The sequence below is a fragment of the Phocoena phocoena genome, chromosome 21 (genome assembly GCF_963924675.1).
Source record: "Phocoena phocoena chromosome 21, mPhoPho1.1, whole genome shotgun sequence".
Classification (NCBI taxonomy): Eukaryota; Metazoa; Chordata; class Mammalia; order Artiodactyla; family Phocoenidae; genus Phocoena; species Phocoena phocoena.
The window spans coordinates 19,117,491-19,139,687 of record NC_089239.1 but is presented as its reverse complement, the minus strand read 5'-3'; the positions used below and the strand labels follow the sequence as shown (position 1 = coordinate 19,139,687).

Below are 22,197 nucleotides of genomic sequence, written 5' to 3'. Positions count from 1 at the left end.
ATGAATAGTTAGCAGATAATGGGCTTGGATGAATTAAAGTAACATTTTGTTAAGATTATTGCATAAATGTTTCTTTTTAATTATGTAATATATTACATCCCCACCCCATCTCCACTTTCCAGAATGGGTGGGAACAGAAGCCTAGGTTCTGACTTGGAGTCTGTCCTGTAGAAGCTGTCTATGCCCGGGCTAGGCCCTTCGCATCCTTGAATTTCACCTTCCTTATGGAGGGTTACTGGGAGGACCACAGAGAGGGAAAGTGAGAAAACACTAAAAACAGTAAAACAGTATAATTATTATATGTTATATGACAAATATAATACCTGGGAACATTTTATTTGTTTATTTATTTTATTTTTTGGCCGCGCTGTGCGGCATGTGGGATCTTAATTCCCTGATCAGAGATCGAACCCGCGCCCTCTGCAGGGGAAGCGCAGAGTCTTGACCACTGGCCCACCAGGGAAGCCCTTGGGAACATTTTAAATTTTAGAAAATGACATAGAGGAATACTAATCTCAGATATTTGGATAAATTGTAAGCTAGTTAGATTATTTTTCATCAGTATGTGACTATAAAGTTCTCCTTTCAGGACTTTTATGTTACGACTGAGAAGTTGGTTACTGTCTCTGCCTGCTTTGGAAGTGGCAATTATTGCTAGGCAGTGAATAACAGTTACTAACAAAGACTAATGCATACTTTCCCTTCTCTTTAAGTATTTTTTAAAACACAATAAATATTTTAGTCATTTTAGAACTGAGAATTATCAAGTATTAACACAAATGTTGAGTTGTTTAACCATGGAACGCTACCATAGAAAATGAGAGCCCTTTTCCTGTTTTGTTTGTTTGTTTTTGTTTGTGTTTTTAACTTAAAGAAGATATTGAGTGTATTTTGCCATTGCTTCTTGGAACATGAATACTGAGGTTTCGTTTTCCTTCAAGAAATCGCTGTTTTCTTCCCTCTAAAAAATTAGAGAAAATTAATTACTGTCTTAGGTTTGTTTGTCACCATAGAATGTGGATGCCACAGGGAATGACTTTGAGAATAAGGAAACATTTATTTTTTTAGTTTCTTGTCTTTTTTCCCCTAGATTTAGATTTGTTTTGGTTATTCAGCCTACTTATTTTAAGAAGCTAAGCAACGTGTCTCCTGTTTTTCCAATTCTGTTTGACATTTAAAGTGACTGAGACATTTGGAATGGTTCCAAAATGGAACAGTTTTTTCATGTAAAATAGAGTAGAGTAATTCCCAGGGCACCATGACAGAAAGTGAGAAATCACTTAGCATGGCGTCTTGAATGGATTTGGAGTACTAGCGTGTGCTTTAAAATAAAAATTTTTAAGCCGTATTACCGCTTGAAGGGGGAAAAGAAACAACAAAGCTTGTATTTGACAGAAAACGGAAGCATGTAGTCAAGAGTATAATACTTTTTTTTTTTTTTTTTTTTTGCGGTACGTGGGCCTCTCACTGTTGTGGCCTCTCCCGTTGCGGAGCACAGTCTCCGGACGCGCAGGCTCAGAGGCCATGGCTCACGGGCCCAGCCGCTCTGCGGCATATGGGATCTTCCCGGACCGGGGCACGAACCCCTGTCCCCTGCATCGGCAGGCGGACTCTCAACCACTGCGCCACCAGGGAAGCCTCCAGGAGTATAATACTCTTACTGAATCACTTTGCTGTACACCTGAAACTGACACAACATTGTAAATTAACTCTAGTCTAATATAAAATAAAAAAATTTTAAAAAGAATATAATACTCTTAGCAATGAATTTAAAGATCAGGGGTTAAATATGAGTAGATTTTCAGTGTATATGTGGTGATTTATCAGGAATTAGGAAGTGATTCATTTAGAGTATAAATCTTTGTAAGGACCAGGCCATCAGCAGGGAGAGGACGGGAAGTTGGTAAGAAACGTATAAGAAGAGGGAAAGGCATTTAAAGTCCAATCATTCGTGTGTTGTTTCTCAGCCTGTGTGATCAGAATGGACAGTCAGGGTTCTCGTCACAGACAAATTTCTGTACCAATTTACCTGGAAAATTAGAAACTATGAAATCAACGTTATTTTGCACGCCATTTTCATGTTTCTGGATTGGTACATCTGTTTGTTTCATGCCCCTAATTCTCTGCCCCATATATGACTTATGTCAGAATTAAAGCCATCGTCTGTGTTTCTGAGTTCCAGAAATCCTGATATTTGATTAATCCCTGTTCTCATCCATATGCTTTCCTTATGTAAACATAACTTAAGTGCATTTCTGTGGCTTCTCTAGTTGTTTGTGAAGCCAGATGGTGGTAGTTATAAAAAATTAAAGTCACATATTTTCCTACCTATATTCATTCCTTTTGCAGTTGAAAAGGGCAGACAGAAGAGTCCCAGAAGTTTATGTATCCAGACCCAGACATCTCCAGATGTGCTCTCCTCAGAAAAAACACTTGAGTTGGCTCAGTATAAAACAAAATGTGAAAACCAAAGTGGATTTATCCTGCAGCTCAAGCAGCTTCTTTCCCGTGGTAATACCAAGTTTGAAGCATTAACAGTTGTGATTCAACACCTCCTGTCTGAGGTAAGGATGTGTACCCTCTAAACAGCACTAAGGTCGGGGCAGGCGGGGGGATGGGCAACGCTCATGCTCCTGTCTTGTGAATATCTTTAAGTTAATGATTGGTAAGATCACATATAATTCACCCAGTTATGCTTTTGTCAACTCATTTGATACCTGAGTCACTCTCTAGAAATCTGGGATTGAAAGGTTTCTTAGTACTCCTCTTTCTCCTGTGGGGTCTGTTAGACCAACGACAGTGAAAACGTAATTGCCTGTTAAACCTCTATATACCTCTAGACTATATTAGCATTGCCAATTTAAAAAAGTTAATCAGTCGATCTAAAAAAGAAATGCAAAATTTTATTTGAGCCTAATTGAGGATTTTAACCTGGGAACAGCACCTCAGAAAGCTCTGAGAATTGCTCCACCCCTTAGAAGTCAAGGCACAGTTATGTATAAGGTTTTTGAGACAGAGGGCGACACATTATTGACAGTTTACACAATCCAGATCTGCGAGTACAAAGTGGTTGGTCATGTGACCCCTTACAAGATCTAGAGGGAATGTCATCTTTAAGGAGTTGGCTTGGTGCTGGAAGAGTATTGCTCTTTATGGTTGAGTAGGTATTTCTCCTGATGGGGGAGGTCTGGTCAATGTGTAATGCAGATACACAATGTACGATAAAAGGGAGAGAGGATGCCAAAGGGCAGAGAAAATTTCTTTATGTTTAAATTTTTCTTGCCATAAAATATGAATTTTATTTCACAGCATTACCTTTTTTTTCACTTAATTTTTTATCTAGCTATATGTAGTTTTCCATATCACACTGAACTTAATGCTTTGAAAAATGAGGTTGATTATTTATGGGTCAAAGAACACCTTTTTTTTTTTTTTTTGCGGTACGCGGGCCTCTCACCGTTGCGGAGCACAGGCTCCGGACGCGCAGGCTCCGGACGCGCAGGCTCAGCGGCCATGGCTCACGGGCCCAGCCGCTCGGCGGCACGCGGGATCTTCCCGGACCGGGGCATGAACCCGCGTCTCCTGCATTGGCAGGCGGCCTCTCAACCACTGCGCCACCAGGGAAGCCCTAAGAGCACTTTTGAGGTAACTCCCAGTAGTGGTCTAGAGAGTCTTCAGAATTTCCATCCATTCCTAAAATAGTTTGTGGTACAACAAACATGAAACAGATTTTCTTTGCTTACTTACTCTTCCCTGATATTCTACAAGGATGTTAATTCAGGAATTAGTTAAAATTCATTGAGAAAACCAAGTTTCTATGAACGTATGCTACTGGCATAGCAACAAAAAGTATAATTATTTAAGGGGAAATACTGGGTTGAGAATGTAGCTTGAGCTCGCTAGATATTTTTAAATCACTGTTTTAAAGATGAGGATACCTGACATCTCAAGAAGAATACTGTTCAATCTGCTTGTTCTCTAGTTCAGTTCAAGCCAACAAACCTATACTCACTTCTTACAGAGGCTACTCTGATGTGGTTGCCATCTGGGGCAAAGGGAGATACAGGTGAATGAGACTTGGTCTGTGCCTTTGACGAGCTGCTAAGCTAGCAGACAGTTTAAATCAGTATTTGGTGAACAATTTACAGCTTTGTTCAAATGAACTTTTTTGAGGGGGAGATGCAGACATTTACCTAGTTTTTAAATTACAGTAGCATACAGTATTTTTGTTTTTCTTTATTATATGAGAGGAATTTTGAGAGTTGGTTTATGTAACCAAGTAAGCTAAATTGGAAACTACATAACGTCAAATGTAGGGAACAGTTAGTTTGTCTATTTAGTGATAAACCAATTATTTATTTTACTGTATCTAGCCTAACAACCCCATGGTCAATTCTTTTCTCTCCTTTATCTCCCACATGAAAGCAATCAAGTATGGTGAATTCTCATCCCACAGTGTTTCTCCCCTTCCTTCATCTCCTCTTTTCTCTCTCTACCGATGCCAACCTTGTTCAAGCCCTGGATAACTGTCTCCTGGATTATTTTAATAACTTCTTAACCAGTCTTGAGGCTTGCACTCTCTTCTCTGTAATCCATCCCAATCACTGCATCCCAAAGCATTCCACTCTACTGATTACCTTCAGTGGTTCTCCATTGTCTACAGCCAGTTTTCCCAGTATGGTAGCCACTAGCCTTATGAAGCTATTGAGCATATGAAGTATAGCTAGGCTGAACTGAGATGTGCGGTAAGTGTAGAATACACACAGATTTCAAAGACGATATGAAAAAGGGATGTGAAATATCTCATTAATAACTTTTCTGTTGACTGTATGTTGAAATGATAATTTGGACATACTGGGTTAAATAAAATATATTGTCAGGTTAATTTAATCTTTAAAAAATGTGGCTACTTGGAAATTAAAATTACATACAGGGCTCACATTATATTTCTCTTGGATGACTCTGGTGTGTAACTTGGAATATAAGACTCTGTAACCTGCCACCAACTGCCCCTTTTCACCTTCCCCTCACTGCCGCTATGCTCCAGCTGTATAATCAGGAAGGTAAAGGAGAAGCGAGAGGGGTTTAACATTTGTTGAATATTTACTAAGTACCAGACGTTCTTACTTAATAAAATCCTCTCCAAAATGCAAGTTGGAGTTCACAAATAAGAAAATTGAAGGCTTCCCTGGTGGCGCAGTGGTTGAGAGTCCGCCTGCCGATGCAGGGGACACAGGTTCGTGCCCTGGTCCAGGAAGATCCCACATGCCACGGAGCGGCTGAGCCCGTGAGCCATGGCCGCTGAGCCTGCGCGTCCGGAGCCTGTGCTCCACAACAGGAGAGGCCACAACAGTGAGAGGCCCGCGTACCGCAAAAACAGAAACAAAAACAAAAAAACTACAACTTTACCACTTTAGTGGTAGACATCATTCATTACAGAGCAGAAGTCCTAATGCATGTCTCTTGAATCTGGAAACCAATACCACACTTTCTATTTCTCAGAGGACACACTCTTGTTAGTTTTAGTTCTGATTCTTGGTTTATCCTTGAATAGTTGTACAGTGTTCTGTGCAGGCAGACCGAGTGCCAGACAGTGTTGATGGTAGTGATCCCAATTTCTTCATGAAAGTTTCTGGGTACCTCAACCCAACATCTGACCAGTTATTCAGTGTGCCTCCAATTCTGTTTTTGCTAGTGGAATCTAACCTAAAGTAGCACCTGAACAAAGATGAATTTTGAATGACACTAGCAGTCTATAAATAAAAATGTCTCAGACCGAAAAATTGGACACGATTCATCATGTGGTAGTGGGGATGGAGGAGGTCAGAGAGAGCATACATCTGAGCCATCCGACGTGGCTCTTTCCTGCAAAATCCCCTGTGCTTTTGACACTCTCCCAAGCTAGCAAATTGAGGCTCAGTGATGGGATGACAGCCGGAGACTAAGTGCCTGTGTCCCAGGGACTCCTAATTAAATTATGGTGAGTCCATTTTTTTCTTGGAGCACTTCATATATTTAATGTATGAGTATAAAAGCATTTTTTCCAACCAGATTCCCACCTCCCTCTTTTTTTTTTTTTCCTTCGCATTGTGTAGAACTCTGCATGTTACAATACGAAGAAAATTAAATAAACTTGTTATCTGGGCCATAAAGAGTTTATCATCTAAGACAGAAACACTGATACAGGAGCAGCTAAACAAAAAGAAACAGGCAGTCAGTATCTAAGTGACAAATGCATTTTGTCATCTACAAAGAAAGGGTAAAGGTCTTAAAGGGCAAGCTACCAGGAGAGTCAGGTAGAAAGTAACACTGAGTATGTACCTATTATGATATGGGCACTGTGGTCGGCATTTCACATAGGATCATATTTAAAGCCCTCGGTTTTTCCATTGTCCTGTACTGCTTCCCCTCAGATGAGGTCATCTGCCTTGAGTTATTGGGCCTGGATGTCTTAGTTCTACCTAGGTCTCAAGCTTCTTGAAGCAGGAGCCATGTCTTAATTTTTTTCCATATTTTCCCCAGCATCTGGAATGGTACTTGGTAAGTTGGTACTGAGTACTAAATTGCCAACCAATTCAGAAGGATAAATGTCCTGTCTAGGTGTGTGGGGGAAGGGAGTAGTATCTATGATTGACAGTTAGTATTCCCTGAAGGCTTATAGAATGGGTCAGGTACAGAAGACCAAGCCTTCCAGCTTGTGGAGGTGGGACATGCATGGCAAGCATGACTTGGACAGAAGAGGAGCAGGGTGTCTAAACAGGAGCTGGGTGATTGAGGTTCATGGAAGTTTATTTTTTATGCACTCAATGGAAGACTCTTGTCGAGCAAGGGCATTTATTTGTACCCAGAATATGGGATAAAAATCTACCAGTCCTCTGCAAAATAGTGTGGAGGGAGGCTTCCCATAGTTCAGGAGTGGGGTTGGTGAGGATGAGGGCTAGGGTGGAGGCATCACTAATAGAAAAAGTGCAGTGGATTCAAGACACCTTAGGAGGGAAGAACTGACCGACTGTGGCACAACCCATCAGACAAGGAAGAGTCCAAAACGATCCCATGGTTTTCCTGTTGCTGCCACTGGGATTGACAGAGGTTGGAAGACATCGATGGCTTCTGGGCACTGAGGAAGGCTGAGTGCAGTGGAGCTGGGGGCAGTGTCCCCATGCGTGCAGTCGGCCCTTGGTACCTGTGGGGACTGATTCCAGGACGCCCCCCGCCCCAACAGCAGGTACCAGAATCCGTGGATGCTCAAGGCCCTCATATAAAGTGACGGAGTATGGTTGGTCCTCCACGCCTGCATCCCAGGTTCCACATCAGGGATTCAACCAACCTTGGATTTCAACTCTACTGAAATTGCTTGTCCACAAAGTCCCTTTAATAAGCAAAAAGACTGCCTTGTAGATACTTGTGATAGGATGTAAAAGTTCACAGAATCACTCCTGGAAACTTTACACCAACTTAAGTTTTCAATTTTCCATATTTAAGGATTTCTGTAAATTTGAAAAGTGATTTAACTTCTGGCCAGCTTTTCCTTCTATTAAGGATTTAGCTCTTAGAAAAGAGTGAATTTTAAGCAAGGTCACCGAATGTGTTACAGGGCTGCTTGCGTGTATCTAGCAAAACAGTCTTCTGGGTCTCTTGTCACTCGAGTGATAAAACTTGCTGATACTTGAACTAGAGTTAAAAGGCTTAAAGGCTTTGAATCACAAAGGCTTAAATTTGAGATTAAGAGAAATATATAGTATATATATTTTTATTCGCTGTTTTTGCCAATTTTATCTGGGCTGGTTTTCCTCAAACTTTAATTTTTACATTAGAAAACTCATTGCTTGTTCACTTAAAAAAAAATGGACTTACTGATTTGTGATTTCAGAACAACCTAATACTACGTTTTAAAAATCAAGCATTTAGAATATCATTAGGGCCAAAATGTACTCATTGAGAAAGTAAGTGTTCCTTAAATTCCAGTCACTGTTAAATGTCCAGGACAGTGCTAGTGTATCGTTAACTTCCCTAGCTCTTTCGTGAGAGACTTACAAAGTAAAAGGGGAAAACCATAACATATATCTGATCTCCAACTCTCAATTCAGCAGCTCACACTTCTTAAAATGCCAGGGAACCACGTTGTAAGCATTTAAATGAATTTTTCCGGAAAACATCATTCATTTTATAATGTCATGTTAAATTCTCCGTCACAACACACACTTTCACCGTTCCTCACCTCGTCCATAACTCACTTAGCACACAGGTTTTGGAGAATAAATTTCCTTTTTCTATTAGCAAGTATGCTCATCTAATGACCCCTAATTAGAGAGGGGAATAAAAAGGTTCACAAGTCTAAAAATAACTCCATTATCCACGCGGAGGCGGCCGGCTTTTCTTTCCCCTGTACCGGCTGATATTTGAAAGTAAGTGGCAATCGATCAGTCTAAGCGCTGGCTCTCGTTTTTCATAAATGAAGGGCTGTGGCTTTAAGCAGTCGCAGGCAGCCTGTGCCAAAGGCAGAAGCTGCAGCCTCAGCTCCTGTGAGGAGAGAGGCGTCCCAGGCGCACGCTAACCTGCAGGATGCGAAGTAAGGCCAACCGAAGACCAATGGCGCTCCTCCTGGTGGAGCTTTGAGTGTAGACCGACCGGACTGGTGGGTGGCTTGGCCACCTGCGCGGGGCCGGGAGGGGGGACTTGGAGAGACAGAAGCTGGAAAATGGGCTGCTCCCGTAGCAAATTGTGCCACTATTCTCCATGTGCAGCAACGAGGGTAATTAGTATTTGTTTATAGTGCTTTTCTGGAAGAATGCCAGGGGCGAAGGCAGAGGTGGTCTGGCGTGAGGGGGAAACGCTTTGAGTGACAAGCAACTCTCGCCGTCAAAGGCGGGTCTCATGATCTCCGTCCGCAATGCTGCGACCCAGCTGCGGTGGGAGCTCTGTCTGGGGCGATCCCGGGGAGGGCATTTCCAGAGAGCTTTGAATTCTGCCTTTTCCTTCCTTACACACGCTGGTGGGAGGGAAACTGCCTCGTAAGAAACTGTATCTAATTGCTGTGTTTGTACAAGCATGTGTGTCTGTGCGCTTGCGGATGAGTTGCTGGTAACTTAGAAATGGTTCTCCTTGGCAAGATTGATAATTGCTTTTTTGATTCTGAAACAGCTGCCTGGTTTTCTTTGATTCATTTCTCTTAACATCTCCTCAGAATGATCGCTGATCCAACATATTATCATCCTTAGAAAATAACGCATAGCTGAGTAAAATTAATTTCATTTTGTTTGTAAAGGATTAGTTTTTTCGCCGTGGCTTTATAAGAGACTTTTGCGTCTTCCTTTTAGAAGTAAAGGATTGTCCTCCTAAGGAAACTTTTCTATTTGCAAATGTAGGATAAAGTTCATATAAGTGCATGTGTTTAGAACATTAAACGTTTATCTTAGACTGATTAGACCTTTATTGCCCTTGGAGGAGGAGAATGCATTACGTCTTAAGTATGCCTCAGCTGAAAGGTTCTGGGATCAGCAGTGAAGCATGGCTCAAAGTAAATATTTTTAAACGGGCCATTCAGTGCCTCAAATGAATGTTTCACGAAGACCTGAGAAAATACAGATTTTTGAAATGTGCATTTCCTTAACAACTAAGGGACATCTGTGTTTTTTAACAACACAAACTGTTAGCCTAAATGATTCATATCTTGGCTTCTCAGTTCTGAGTCTCATTTTCCTGGTGATAACAAATGTGTGCTTTACTGAAAGGGACCCTCTTGAAAACATGAGTAACTTGATGTGTGTTTTCCACAGCGGGAGGAAGCATTGAAACAACACAAAACCCTATCTCAAGAACTTGTTAACCTCCGGGGAGAGCTAGGTAAGAGCTTTTTTTTTTTTTTTTTTCCTTCTTCCAGGTTTTCGGGTGGAGGGGAAAATTGTCCCAGTTGGTTTTCCTGTCTGCGTGGTGTCTGCCGTGTCAGCCCCTCACTCCAGCATCTGTGCAAACACTGACCGTCGACGTTTCTGTTGAATCTTGGCAGTTTGACCTCAAGTTCATGGAATTCTGGGCACTGATCTGACTAAGCCTAGCAGAGTTTCTGATAACCAAAACATTTCTTTTCCTGGAGAGAGGGACGGAATGCTTTTTGTAAGTGTGTGGATTACAGTTAGATAATTTCGTCAGGTTTTTTTCTTTCTGGAACCATCTTTCACATGAAAGAGTGGTGAGGAAATTCCCTCTCCAGTAGCAGCAATGATATTGCACTTCCTTGGGTGCTCTGTGAGTAGTGGGTATGGCATTAGAAGGCGTACTCTGTGCTAATCTTCCAGCTGGACTGGCAGTGAGAAGGACCCAGCTCCACAGGAAGCCAGGTGTCTCTCCTGCCTGTGGCACTCACCCCCCAGGGCTGCTGTTTCCAGGCCGAACTCTCTTCTAGTTCTTGTCTTTCCTGGAAGAGCCCTGGGTTCGTGCAGCAGGGACAGTGCTGCCTTTCCTACCTCAGCCTGCGTGTTAGAGCGAGCTGACTGCCTCGGGAGCCCCATGCGCTGTAGGCACCACGGCCCTAGACAGTCAGCTTCCTGCTGTAGCTTCAGCCAGGTCTGGAGCAGTTCATTGAAAGGCTGCCTTCCTTGCCCTTTGCGGTTTTCTGTGTGTGCTGAAAGCGTGTGTAGGTACGTGTATAAATAATGCAAAGGCCACAGCCGGAGTTGAAAATTATGTTCATCTAGTTCCAGGAGAAACTGCTCGTTTTTCTTTGGACAACACCAGAGTTGAAATACTGTCAATATAATTTGCTGGACTTGAACCCTCTTAAGTGCCCCTCCCCTACCATGCCCGGGCAAAGATCAAGTAGCCATGAACGTGGGGCGAAGACTTCCGTCTATATTCCTCTTCTCTCTTCACCCCCCGATGCAGGGCAATGCCAGACTCCTGACTCGCCCGAATACCTCGTCCTGGTCACCGTTTTCTCCTGATCTTAGGAAGGACTCTTTTGGGAAGAGTAATTGTGAGACAGATGGAACTTCAGGACCCCAAAGACTTGAGAGTTCTAGGAAAACAGTTCAAGGAAACCACAGATAAGAAACAGCCTGGCTCCCGGGGACGTTTAAGGCTCTCTGCCAGGTTACTGAACGTGACTGGTGTCCTTTTGATTACCCGGATGACCAACTTAACTTGCTTTTGTCTGCGCCTTAAGTAATGTAATGGATATAGGGTTAGCAGATCAGGAGAGAGGTCTTTTTGTGTGTGTTTCAGGGTTCGCTCTAACCCGGGAGAGGTGGAGAGGAGCCTCGCTGGGGGTTCACGTTTCAGCCTCCCCCCAAGACGAGGCAGATGTGCCAAGGGAACACTGTTCTCATTCAGTCAGTTTGAATGGGGGAATCCTCTTTCCACCTTTCAGTGGAGAGCGCGATTCAGTGACCTCAATGGGACCCAGGGACTCATTACCTCCCGTTAGTTACTTAGCCCGACAGGAAATAGCTGTAGCCATTTGCACCCACTCTCACCTTCCCTGTGATAAGGAGCCGGTGCCCCGGTGTGGCTTTACTGCTGCTCTCGGAGTGTCAGGATGCAGTGTTTGGCCCGTCCATATCATCCAGTCACCCAAGGCTACGCTCTCAGGAAGTGTGGCATTACTGCTGGTGAATCAGATTGAATTGTTCACGTAACAGCGTAGAGCATTTGGGGGAAGATTTTTGGTTCCATGAGGGGAAGGGAGAGAAGCCTTCTTCTGATGGAACAGTCCAGGAAGAATGTTCTCAAAGCTGCCGGTTTGATTGATTGAGCTGCAATAGGAATAAGTTCACACCACAAAGTTTACAGCTCAGTTTTAAAATGTGAGACAGTGGTACAAAGCTGTTAGACTGTGTGGTCATACTGTCCAGGTTCAGATCTTTGGTAGCTGGGTGACCTCGGGCAGGCGAGACAGAGCACACGCCTCCTGTCCCAACTTCGTTCTTTGTAAAACGGCGGTAGTGTCTGCCTCAAGGGTGGCCACGAGAATTACATGGGGTAACTGTTGCAGAGCGTCTACCACCAAGTATTAACTGCTATCAAATAGAAGTTGTTCAGATGCATGCAGTGGACAGACGTGTAGTAACTGCATTTGCTATTCTGCGAGGGCAGAGACTCTGGTGCAGAAAGGAATAGTAATTCGACTAAATATTATTAGAAACGCCTTAGGACAGGTTAATTTTGCTCTTCACGTACAAATGGAAAGGTGAGATGTGATGGATCCCTTCCTGATATGTTAGAGGCGCTTGGGGCGCGGAGTCCACCGTCTGGGTTTTTGTCCATCCACTCCTGGTTAGAAGTTACCTGACTTCTTTGAGCACAGTTTCCTCACTGGTGATAGGAAGTTAATATGCATTTTGCTGGATTGTTTTGGAGTTTGAATAGGATGGTAGTACATGTGAAGTGACTGGCATAGTGACTGGTCCATCACAGGCAACTCAAGAAAAGAGAGCCGCCACCATCAATGCCATCAAAGTACCCACCTTTCCCCTCTGACATAATGGGGCATCGTTGGTGTCACTTTCCCATTGAGTAGTTTTTCTTTACCTCCTCTATGAAAATTGAGGCAAGGTTCCCAAACTGCTAAGAACTGCAAAGAATAAAGGACAACTCATAAGCTCAGGGGCACTGAAACCCAAGTAAAGTCTGCACTTTTGATCTTCAGACCTCACTGCCTCTGATGATCTCCTCCCCTGACTGACTTGCCCACTGTGGCCTCACTTGTTTCCTGACAGGTGCCCCCTGCTCCCAGGTTAACCCAGCTTATTACCTCCAGCACAGCCTGTGTATATCTGCATCTGAGCCATGCCTGCTTTGTGGAACAACATAACATTTGCTTCTGCTAAAAAACTCTTTGAAAACCCCCTCACAGTCTCCTCAGAACCAAAGCGTGAGGCTGCCTTTGCTCCAGAGAGCCCTTGATATTTTGCATTTGTGTATATAGTATATCTTGTGTTTTCCTATTGTCTTCAGACAGTAAACTCTTTTTTGCGGGGGTGGGGGGGTCCTTGTTGCTGAGCACAGGCCTTCGCTAATTGCGGCGAGCAGGGGCTACTCTTCGTTGCGGTGCGCGGGCTTCTCATTGCGGTGGCTTCTCTGGTTGTGGAGCACGGGCTCTAGGCACACAGGCTTCAGTAGCTGTGGCACGTGGGCTCAGTAGTTGTGGCTCACAGGCTCTAGAGTGCAGGCTCAGTAGTTGTGGCTCACGGGCTTAGTTGCTCCGCGGCATGTGGGATCTTCCCGGACCAGGGCTCGAACCCGTGTCCCCTGCATTGGCAGGCAGATTCTTAACCACTGCACCACCAGAGAAGTCCCCAGACAGTAAACTCTTTAATTGCAGAGATCCATTCCTGCTTCCTATGAAAAAATATATGTGTGCTTTCCATTTTCATGGGTAATTGATAAATATTTATGGGCATTTTAGGTTTTAAAGTTTTTTTTCTCTCTTTTTTTTGGCTGCGCCACGTGGCTTGTGGGATCTTAGTTCCCCCACCAGGAATCGAACCTGGGCCCCTGGCAGTGAAAGCATGGGGTCCTAACCACTGGACCGCCAGGGAATTCCCTAAAGTTTCTTTTTATTTAAGAACAATGTGTGAAAATTAACGAAAATTGTGGAGTGAGGGGTAAATAGCCCATAGCTCCATATTTTGGCATATTCCTTTGTTTATATGAATATATACCACTTTGCACTCTTTTATTATTATTATTATTAAGGTATAATTTACATGCAGCGGGATGCTTATTGTTGCATCAGTTTGACAAACATACACACTCATGTAACCTACACCTTTAGGTTACGTTTCCAGTAGACCCTCTTCCCCTAGAAGCAAACACTGACCTTACTTTTATCACTCGAGGTTCGTTTTGTCCATTCTGCAATAGAGTTTCATGTAAATGGAAACACACAATAAATTCTCTTTGTGTCTGGCTTCTTTCACACCTAATGTTTTTGAGATCCTTCCATGTTATCGTAGATACTCTGATGTTTAAACTTATGTCGAGCACTTTCCCATTTTGCCTCTTGGTCTTCATACGCTCGTGGTTAATGATCACGGTGATGCCTTTTGAGTGGATGTAGCATAATTTCACTTACCCCTTCAATAACGTCATCGTAAGGCTTTCATCGTCGGCTGTTTTTCTTACCCATTCCCATGGTTTCAACTACAACCTATAGGGTGATGACTCACAGATTTATTTTTCTAGTCCCCTCCTTCCCCAAGCTGTAAATACTTTTTTCCCAGTGAAGAGCTGCCTCTAGATGAGCCAATCCAGCGTAATCAGACCTTCCTGACTACCCAGCCCCTTGCTTCTGGGAATACTCTGCAGTGTCTCCTCATTCAGACCTATGCCTCAAAGTCTGTTCATCACCTTCTGCCCTGGATTATTATTCACTTACCACCCAGGCTGCCAACTAAGGTCATAACCCTCTTCCTCCACCCTGCACATGATACCAGGCTGTGTTCTAAATGTCGCCCAGATCCATCTCTCTTCAGCATTCTGGCTGCTTCTGTCCTAATTTAAGTCCTGTAATTTCTCACCTGCAGTATATCCCAGTGGTCACCTGGCCCCCAGGCCTGCTTCTCTCTTCTCCAAGTGCTACCAGGACTATACTTGTAATAAATCTCATGTGTGTCCTCTATTGGACATCTTTAACAGACATAAGTGACTCCATTTTGGCTTTGGGAAGAAGTCCAAGCATACTAAAGTCACCGTGTATGATGTGTCTGTAACCTTCCGGTGTAGCTTCATGGTGTCTGACCCTCGTTCTCCTCTCTGCACACCTCCTTTTCCCTCCCAAGGTCCCAGGCAGAGAGGCTCATTCATGCCTCGTTTGTGCCTCCTCTCTGTTTGAAAGGCTCTCTCCTCTTCCCACTATCTTTCTATTTTTGCCTGTCAAACTCCTCCTCCTTCTCATTGCTTATTTTTAAAGTCTTAGCTAAAAATACCTTGTCGTCAATTCAGTTCCACCCGAATCCTTCAGACAAGTGAACTGTACCTTCTACTATACCCTTCAAGTACCTTGCTCCTATGGTATTTGTTTATAGACCTCTTTTCACAGTGCAGAGCTCTGAGCACTTCAAGGGCTAGGCCAGTACGTCCTGCATCTTTGTAGCTCTACCAGCTAGTACCTTGGGCCTGGCAGCTAGCACTTCTGATGCTTAGTACTTCAGAGAATGAATGAATGATTTTACTGCTGAGGATGGTAGCTAGGGAAAGTTGGTTTTATCCTTATAATATGCTTATACTTGATGGTTTCTGTACACAGATATTTTCCTATAAACTGTTAAAGCTAAGTAATAAAGTAAGATGAGCTATAGTTCTCTTGAAGACATTTTCCGTTATGCCTGACATTCCCTGTTAATCCGGTCACTTTGAAAATGTCAGCCCTCAAAATAAATTACAGTTCAATTTAATGTTCTACATAATCCACAGCAAACATGTTACCTCTGAGATATGGAATAAATGTGTCATTCTGATCTTATGGTCATGTTGGTGTAATGGAGCGCCATAATTATGATCTTTTAGGGTTCCTACTGTATTTTTGTATTGATCTTAATCATTGGAATCACATTTTTTCATCTAAATTAATGAAGAAAAAGGTAGTTTGTATTTCACAATTATTTTCTAGCCGTCAGAATTAATAGCTAACTCACATCTTTTTATACATTTGTCCTGATTGTTCCTATGTCATGATACAAATGAGATTTTAACCCTTTATTCACTAAAAATTCCTGGAATTCCCATAATAATGGTTCAGAAGACTAGTCGATTTTGCCCTCTGTATGTAAGGATGATGGGTATGGCAGCAACATTTATTGAGTGCTTACTTTTTCCTAACATCAGTGTTCATCTCTAAGTCTACTGGTTTGCATTGTGTAGGAAGTGAGGGAGGGACGGAGGGAAGAATTGAGGCTTAAACGTTATGTAACTTTCTTAAGGTCAATAGGCCAGAAAAGCAAAGCACCTGGATAAAAACCTAGGATGGCTAGACCACCAAACTCCCGTTAATTACAAAGAAAGAAACCATGGTGAAACTGTTGCAAAGATGGGGAAATCATTTGATATAAACACTAGTTTGCATTGATAACTACTTTTGGGATCTTTTTATTCAAGTCAAGAAGTATTAGATTAAAATATCTTGTTATGATGTACTAGGAAAAAGTGACTTGGCTCTGCCTAAAGCAGTGTACACATTGTCTGATCAACACTTGACTGTGTCTGTGAACTAACCTCCCTTCACACCTTTATGGAACGTGTTCATTCTTTCACTAGTTTTGTGTACAGTTATGGTGTAACAAGGTTGTATATTTAGAGTAATTTTAAAACTCTTTACAGTTAAGCCACTTTTGAGTTGCAGAATTCCAGAAGTGATTTTTGAAGTGGGCTTTAATGAAAAATCTATTAATATGTAATGAAAACCAACCGTATGCCAAAACAATTCTTTATCTCACTGAGTCGATTGAAGAGGGAGTTGATTCCGTCTTAAACTTGGCTTGTTCTTTTTCTATCCTTGTCTGTCTCTTCTAAATTTAGACTTTGGCTGGCTGTCTCTATAAGTGAAAGGTTAGGTTCTTTCACCTGTACAGATGCACCACATTACCAAGCGTGTCTGTTCTTTTTGCTCCGGACGCGCAGGCTCAGCGGCCATGGCTCATGGGCGCAGCCGGTCCGCAGCATGTGGGATCCTCCCTGACCGGGGCACGAACCTGGGTCCCCTGCATCGGCAGGCGGACTCTCAACCACTGCGCCACCGGGGAAGCCCAAGCATGTCTATTCTGAAAGCCTGTTGAGTCTTCTTCCTTGTCCTGGTCTTTTCCCTCACTTGTCCTTGTCCAGTTTTGATATGTTCAGTATTTCCTGATTTAATATAATCTGTCGGTGGTTCTCAAACTTCACTGTGTAATAAAATAGGCCAGATTAAAACTGCAGATTCCCGGTTCTGACTCGGGTGGCTTGGGATGGAGGAGTCCACTTGTAATGATCATCCAGGTGACTGATGCAGGTGCTCCCTGGGCCACACTTTGACAGCACACTAGCTGTCCAGAATGTTATTCACTTAATGTAAAAAATATATGTATGTAAGACTTAAGTGAGCAGAGTAAGAGAATAATACCAAATAGCTCTAACTGAACTGAATCCATTCTTGTACATAGGCTTCCAAATCATATGCATACCAGTAACTTTGGGGTTTTTTTGTTGTTTGTTTTGTTTTGTTTTAATTCTAGGTGGCTTTTTTTTTTTTTTTTTTTTTTTTTTTGTGGTACGCGGGCCTCTCACTGATGTGGCCTCTCCCGTTGAGGAGCACAGGCTCCGGACGCGCAGGCCCAGCGGCCATGGCTCACGGGCCCAGCCGCTCCACGGTATGTGGGATCTTCCCAGACCGGGGAATGAACCTGGGTCCCCTGCATCGGCAGGCGGACTCTCAACCACTGCGCCACCAGGGAAGCCCTAGGTGGCTTTTTTAAATTAATTAATTAATTTGGTTGCATCAGGTCTTAGTTGTGGCTCTAGGGCTCCTTAGTTGTGGCTCACCGGCTCCTTAGTTGCAGCTCGCCGGCTCCTTAGTTGTGGCATGCAAACTCTTGCGGCATGCATGTGGGATCTAGTTCCTGGATGGATCAAACCGGGGCCCCCTACGTTGGGAGTGCGGAGTCTTATCCACTGCACCACCAGGGAAGTCTCTGCCTACCGGTAACTTTGACCTGCCCTTTTGAACCTTGCCCCCTAAACATGAATCATCAGGGAGGAGACACAGGATAGTATCAGACTCACCTGTTCATTAATATTAAATTTATTCTCTTGATTGAAATGTGATTTCCTTAAAGTGTTAACTCACTTTCCTCAGGCCTGAAGCTTAGAACATTTATGCCGGTTATTCAGCCAGGCTTTTGACTCAGATCCACTTTCCAGCCTAAGTGTTTTGATTGGTCCGTGGAACGTTTGCTGTCGTGACTATGAGAGCATCTGTTTTGCAGCATGTTGTTGGCCAGTGACTAAGCTGAAAAACAGCAAAGCCTTTGCAGACTTCTATTGGCGGGGAGAGCCCGGGGCTCTGTGGAGGTCCGGCTGGCACCTCTGTACTAAGATCTGTGACTGGGCCAGACCGCCATCCCGCATGTGAATGAGATTTCATCAGGACTAATCAGTGTAGGGAGAAAAAAGATCGCTTTTTTACCTGCCTTACTTTGCAGTCTCTCTAGCTTACACAAGATAATTAAGCCCTGTTATTCTGAGGTGTCCATTGTATGAATGCGTGAACTTCTCTCTTAATGCATCTCAAGTTGAGAAAACAGCCACTTGGGTCAGGTTGTTCCGTGTTCCGTGCTATAGAACCTGCACTGAGAAGGGCTGAGCGGACTGAGTTCTAGACCCGGTTCTGCCACGTCCGTTCCCCCTACAGTCTAGTAAAGTGAGATTTAAGATAATACCTATGTTATTAACTCAAGACATGACTATGTTCTATTACATGGAATAATAAATATGAGAGCACTTTGTAAAGTATGAACTGAGCTTTAAAGGGAAGGTGGTATTATTTATGGGAGGATGGATTTGACGTTGCGGGAGGTTTGTGAAAGTAAATTCCCAGTAAGATGTGATTAGTGGAAGGCTTTTGAAATCAGTTCTCGTCAATTCATATAATGCCCAAGAGCAATCTGAAAGCTATTTGTAGCTAATTTCGAAATTCAGAAAGAGACCTTTGTCTCTCTCACATGTCTGCCAAATTTCTTGGTCTTGTGAAAAAGCAGTACCTTTGGGGAGCAAAACCTGGGGCTTTTATGAGTAGATGATCATGCCACAGACGGTCTGTGAAGACTCACTCTACAAAATAGAGCACTCTTTCACTTTATCCTCACCAAACTGTAAGGTTAGCAGAGCAGGTGATATTTAGTCCTACCTGGCGTATCAGGAAACTGATCTGCAGAGTTGGAAATGCTTGTTGTTGATAGTCTAGGTCCCTGCCCTTCTGTTGTTCTTTGGGCACCAGCCTCTCCACAAAGTAGCATTTTACTTTTTAAAAAGGGCTTCTTGGTTGCTTTGTTCAGGTATATTATCTCCAGTTTGAAGCAGATTAGACCCCAGTTTAAGAGAGTAACCAACACGGTCACTTGCCCTGGAAGTGTGTCACGAGCAGATTTCCCTTCAGAGAATAATACCATGAAACAATCGTGCTGCTATGATAGAAGGTTATGTCGCCATTTATGGTTCTGGGGCTGGGGTACAGGAGAAGTAAGGTAGGTATTTGTTTCCCCTTCCTTTTATACACAGGTGGCAGAGCATTATACATGCTGTTCTGCACCTTGCTTTCTGCTTAGCATTTCTTAAAGATCAGCACACAGAGAACTTCCTCAATATGTTTTTAAACAGCTGTAAAATTACTTTTTGGAAACGATTCCATTATATAGGTATACCATAATTAATTTAACCAGTTTCTTCACGGTGGACATTCGGTTGTTTGTAATGTTTTGCTCTTACAAAAAATGCTCTAGTGAATAGCTTCGTATGTCCCTCATTTTGTATGTGTGGGAGTATGTCCCACACATATATTCTTAATAGTGGAATTCCTGGGTCAGAAGAGTATGCAGAGAAAATGTCAGACAAACCCAAATTGAGGGACATTCTGTAAAATGCCTGGCTTCAACATTGCCAAGATGATGAAAAGCAAGGAAAGACACATTCACAGATTAGAGAAGATGAGAGAGATGTGATGAGTAAATGCAGGTCGCTGTCTTGGGTTGGAGCCTAGAACAGAAAGCAAGGACAAAGCTTGGAGTTTAGTTAATAGTAATGTGCCAGTAAAATTATTTCTTAGTTTCGACAAATGTCCTGTCATAATATATGATATCAGCATTAGGGGAAACTGGGAGAGAGGTATCCGGGAACTATTCTATCCTTATGAGTTTTATGAAAATCTAAAATTATTCTAAAAAAGTTGATTCTTAAAAAAGCGGGGGGGGACATTAGTAGAAAAACTGGTGAAATTGGAATAAAGTCTGTAGTAGAGCTAATAGTATTGCTTCAATGTTAAAACCTTCGTATTGACAAATGTCCTGGCTTTACATAAGATGGTAACATCTGGGGAACCTAGGTGAAGGGTATACGGGAGCTCTTGGTACTGTCTCTTTGTACCTTTTCTATCAATCTAATAAAATTATTCCACAATTATAAGTTGTTTTTTTTAAAAAAGCATGCCTGCCCTGAGAAGTGTGTGCTGTTAAAGAAAGGAGTGGAGGGGTGCCCAGAAATAAAAGCAGGCGAGGTGGCCAGAGAGAGAGACTGAGGGAGACCCAGAGGAGGCAGGAGAGGCTGGACCAGACACCCACCTCATTGCCCTCCTGGATGGTGCGGAGAAGGGAACCGTGCTCAAGGAAGGGCTGGCACTCACAGCAGGCCTGCTGGAAGCGTCTAGGGAGAGTGTGGGTGTACAGCTGGGGAATGAAGTCATCTTGCTTTCCTGTTTGTCTCTTCTTTCGGTCACGAACTCTTGTATGGCATCGTGAAACTTTGCATGAGCTTCTGAGGGACCTTACCTCCCTAGTTTTCGTTTTCTTTTTTCTCTCCCATATTTTATGTCTAATTTAGATCAAATTACCTAAAAGTTGGAGAAATTCTATTGCATATAACGCCAAGAACAGTAGTATTAGAAAGTGAAGCTTTGGGGTGGATGTGTACCCTGTCCTCGTGTGTGTGTGTGTGTGTGTGTGTGTGTGTGTGTGTGTGTGTGTTTGCCTTCTCTGAATACTAGACGAGCAGTGCATCTTTGTAACTGTCACACTGTGTCACGGACACCCCTCCCCGCCAAGCATGTCTTTGAGGACTCTTCAGACACATTTGAATCAGTGGACTTTGGCAAAGCTAGCAATAATAACAGTAACATTTGTTGCATACTTAACTCTGGTCAGGCACCGGCCAAGCGCTTCACATATATTTAATCCTGCAGTGGAAGGCACTAATATTAGCGCCACTTTAAAAGTAAGGAAGTTCAGGCTTAGAAAGCTTAAGTCATTTGCTCAAATCACATAGCAGGTAAGTGGTGTGGCTGAGACTTGAACCTAAGTGTTTAGCTCTATTCTGTTAAGACATTTATTTATGTTCCTGAGAATTAAAGTATTTCTAGTTATCTCATGACGAAAACTGCGACTCAGATATAAAAATTAAGAAAGCCGTGTATCATTTCAAAAGAATACTAACAATTTAGGGCCGTGGTTGTATAATGTTTTTCACTGTAAACAGTACATTTATCAGTCACCAAAGGGAAATTGGTCTCCATGAGATGGAAATAATAAAAATCTGACCCTTCCTCTTAGGAAAGGCCACCAGAACCAATGAGGTAATGGCTGTACTTCACTCCTGGGGAAAACTCCTAAAGGACCCAGGACGAAGCCAGTTCCCTTCTCAAGGTTATATTTGATTCAGGCATTGGACCTTCTGTAGATGTCATCCAAATAATCGAAAATGAAAAATTTCAAGCATTTCACCACTTGTGAAATATTTTTTCCTTGCTTAGTTATCCATGTTTTAAACTGTCAGAGGAGTGTCTCTCTGTTTTTCCTGTTCTGTCCTTGGCCTCGAATTCTTCTAAGGCCTGGTTCATCTCAGGTTGAAATGTCAACTTCCAGCTTGTAATGTGGCCTTATGTTTTAGGGCTGATCTTTTTTTGTGTGTGTGTGGTACACGGGCCTCTCACCGTTGTGGCCTCTCCCGCTGCAGAGCGCAGGCTCCGGACGCGCAGGCTCAGCGGCCATGGCTTACGGGCCCAGCCGCCCCGCGGCACGCGGGATCTTCCCGGACCGGGGCACGAACCCGTGTCCCCTGCATCGGCAGGAGGACTCTCAACCACTGCGCCACCAGGGAAGCCCAGGGCTGATCTTGTAAATGAGTTGGTTTCTTTCTTTCGCTTCTTAATTCTGAAAACTCTGTTTCTCATTTTAATTAATAGATTGCTGGAGAGGGCTTCTGCATTTTCCCAATATGGGCACAAAAATGATAATCCATCAATTTTTCTGCAGGCAGTGGTCTCTTTGGTCTGCTTTATCACAGACATGCTTTTAAAAATTGTCTAATAGAATGATTAAAACAGTAAGGACAAAAGGACTACTTTGTAGTCTGTGGATTTTGCATCCGTGCACTAACTTCATGAAAACAGTATCGCCTAACACTGTGAGAAAACTCCTTGCTTAGTCCGAATTGTGAAAGAGTCATGTTTGATTTTGGCTGTCT

General features: G+C 43.1%; 1 protein-coding gene across 5 annotated transcripts in view; it reads left to right on the top strand.

Moving 5' to 3' along the window:
- The window catches only part of MTUS1 (microtubule associated scaffold protein 1), a 104,436-nt gene that overhangs the window by 68,215 nt on the left and 14,024 nt on the right, over nt 1-22,197 (top strand). For 4 of the 5 annotated variants that reach the window (XM_065899784.1, XM_065899783.1, XM_065899785.1 and 1 more), the window contains 2 exons: nt 2,350-2,564; nt 9,777-9,843. In XM_065899784.1, the coding sequence (XP_065755856.1) occupies nt 2,350-2,564; nt 9,777-9,843 (282 nt within the window). Of the gene's footprint in view, nt 1-2,349; nt 2,565-8,698; nt 8,753-9,776; nt 9,844-22,197 lie in introns of those variants that run through there. The other variant, XM_065899787.1, reaches the window with a different exon arrangement.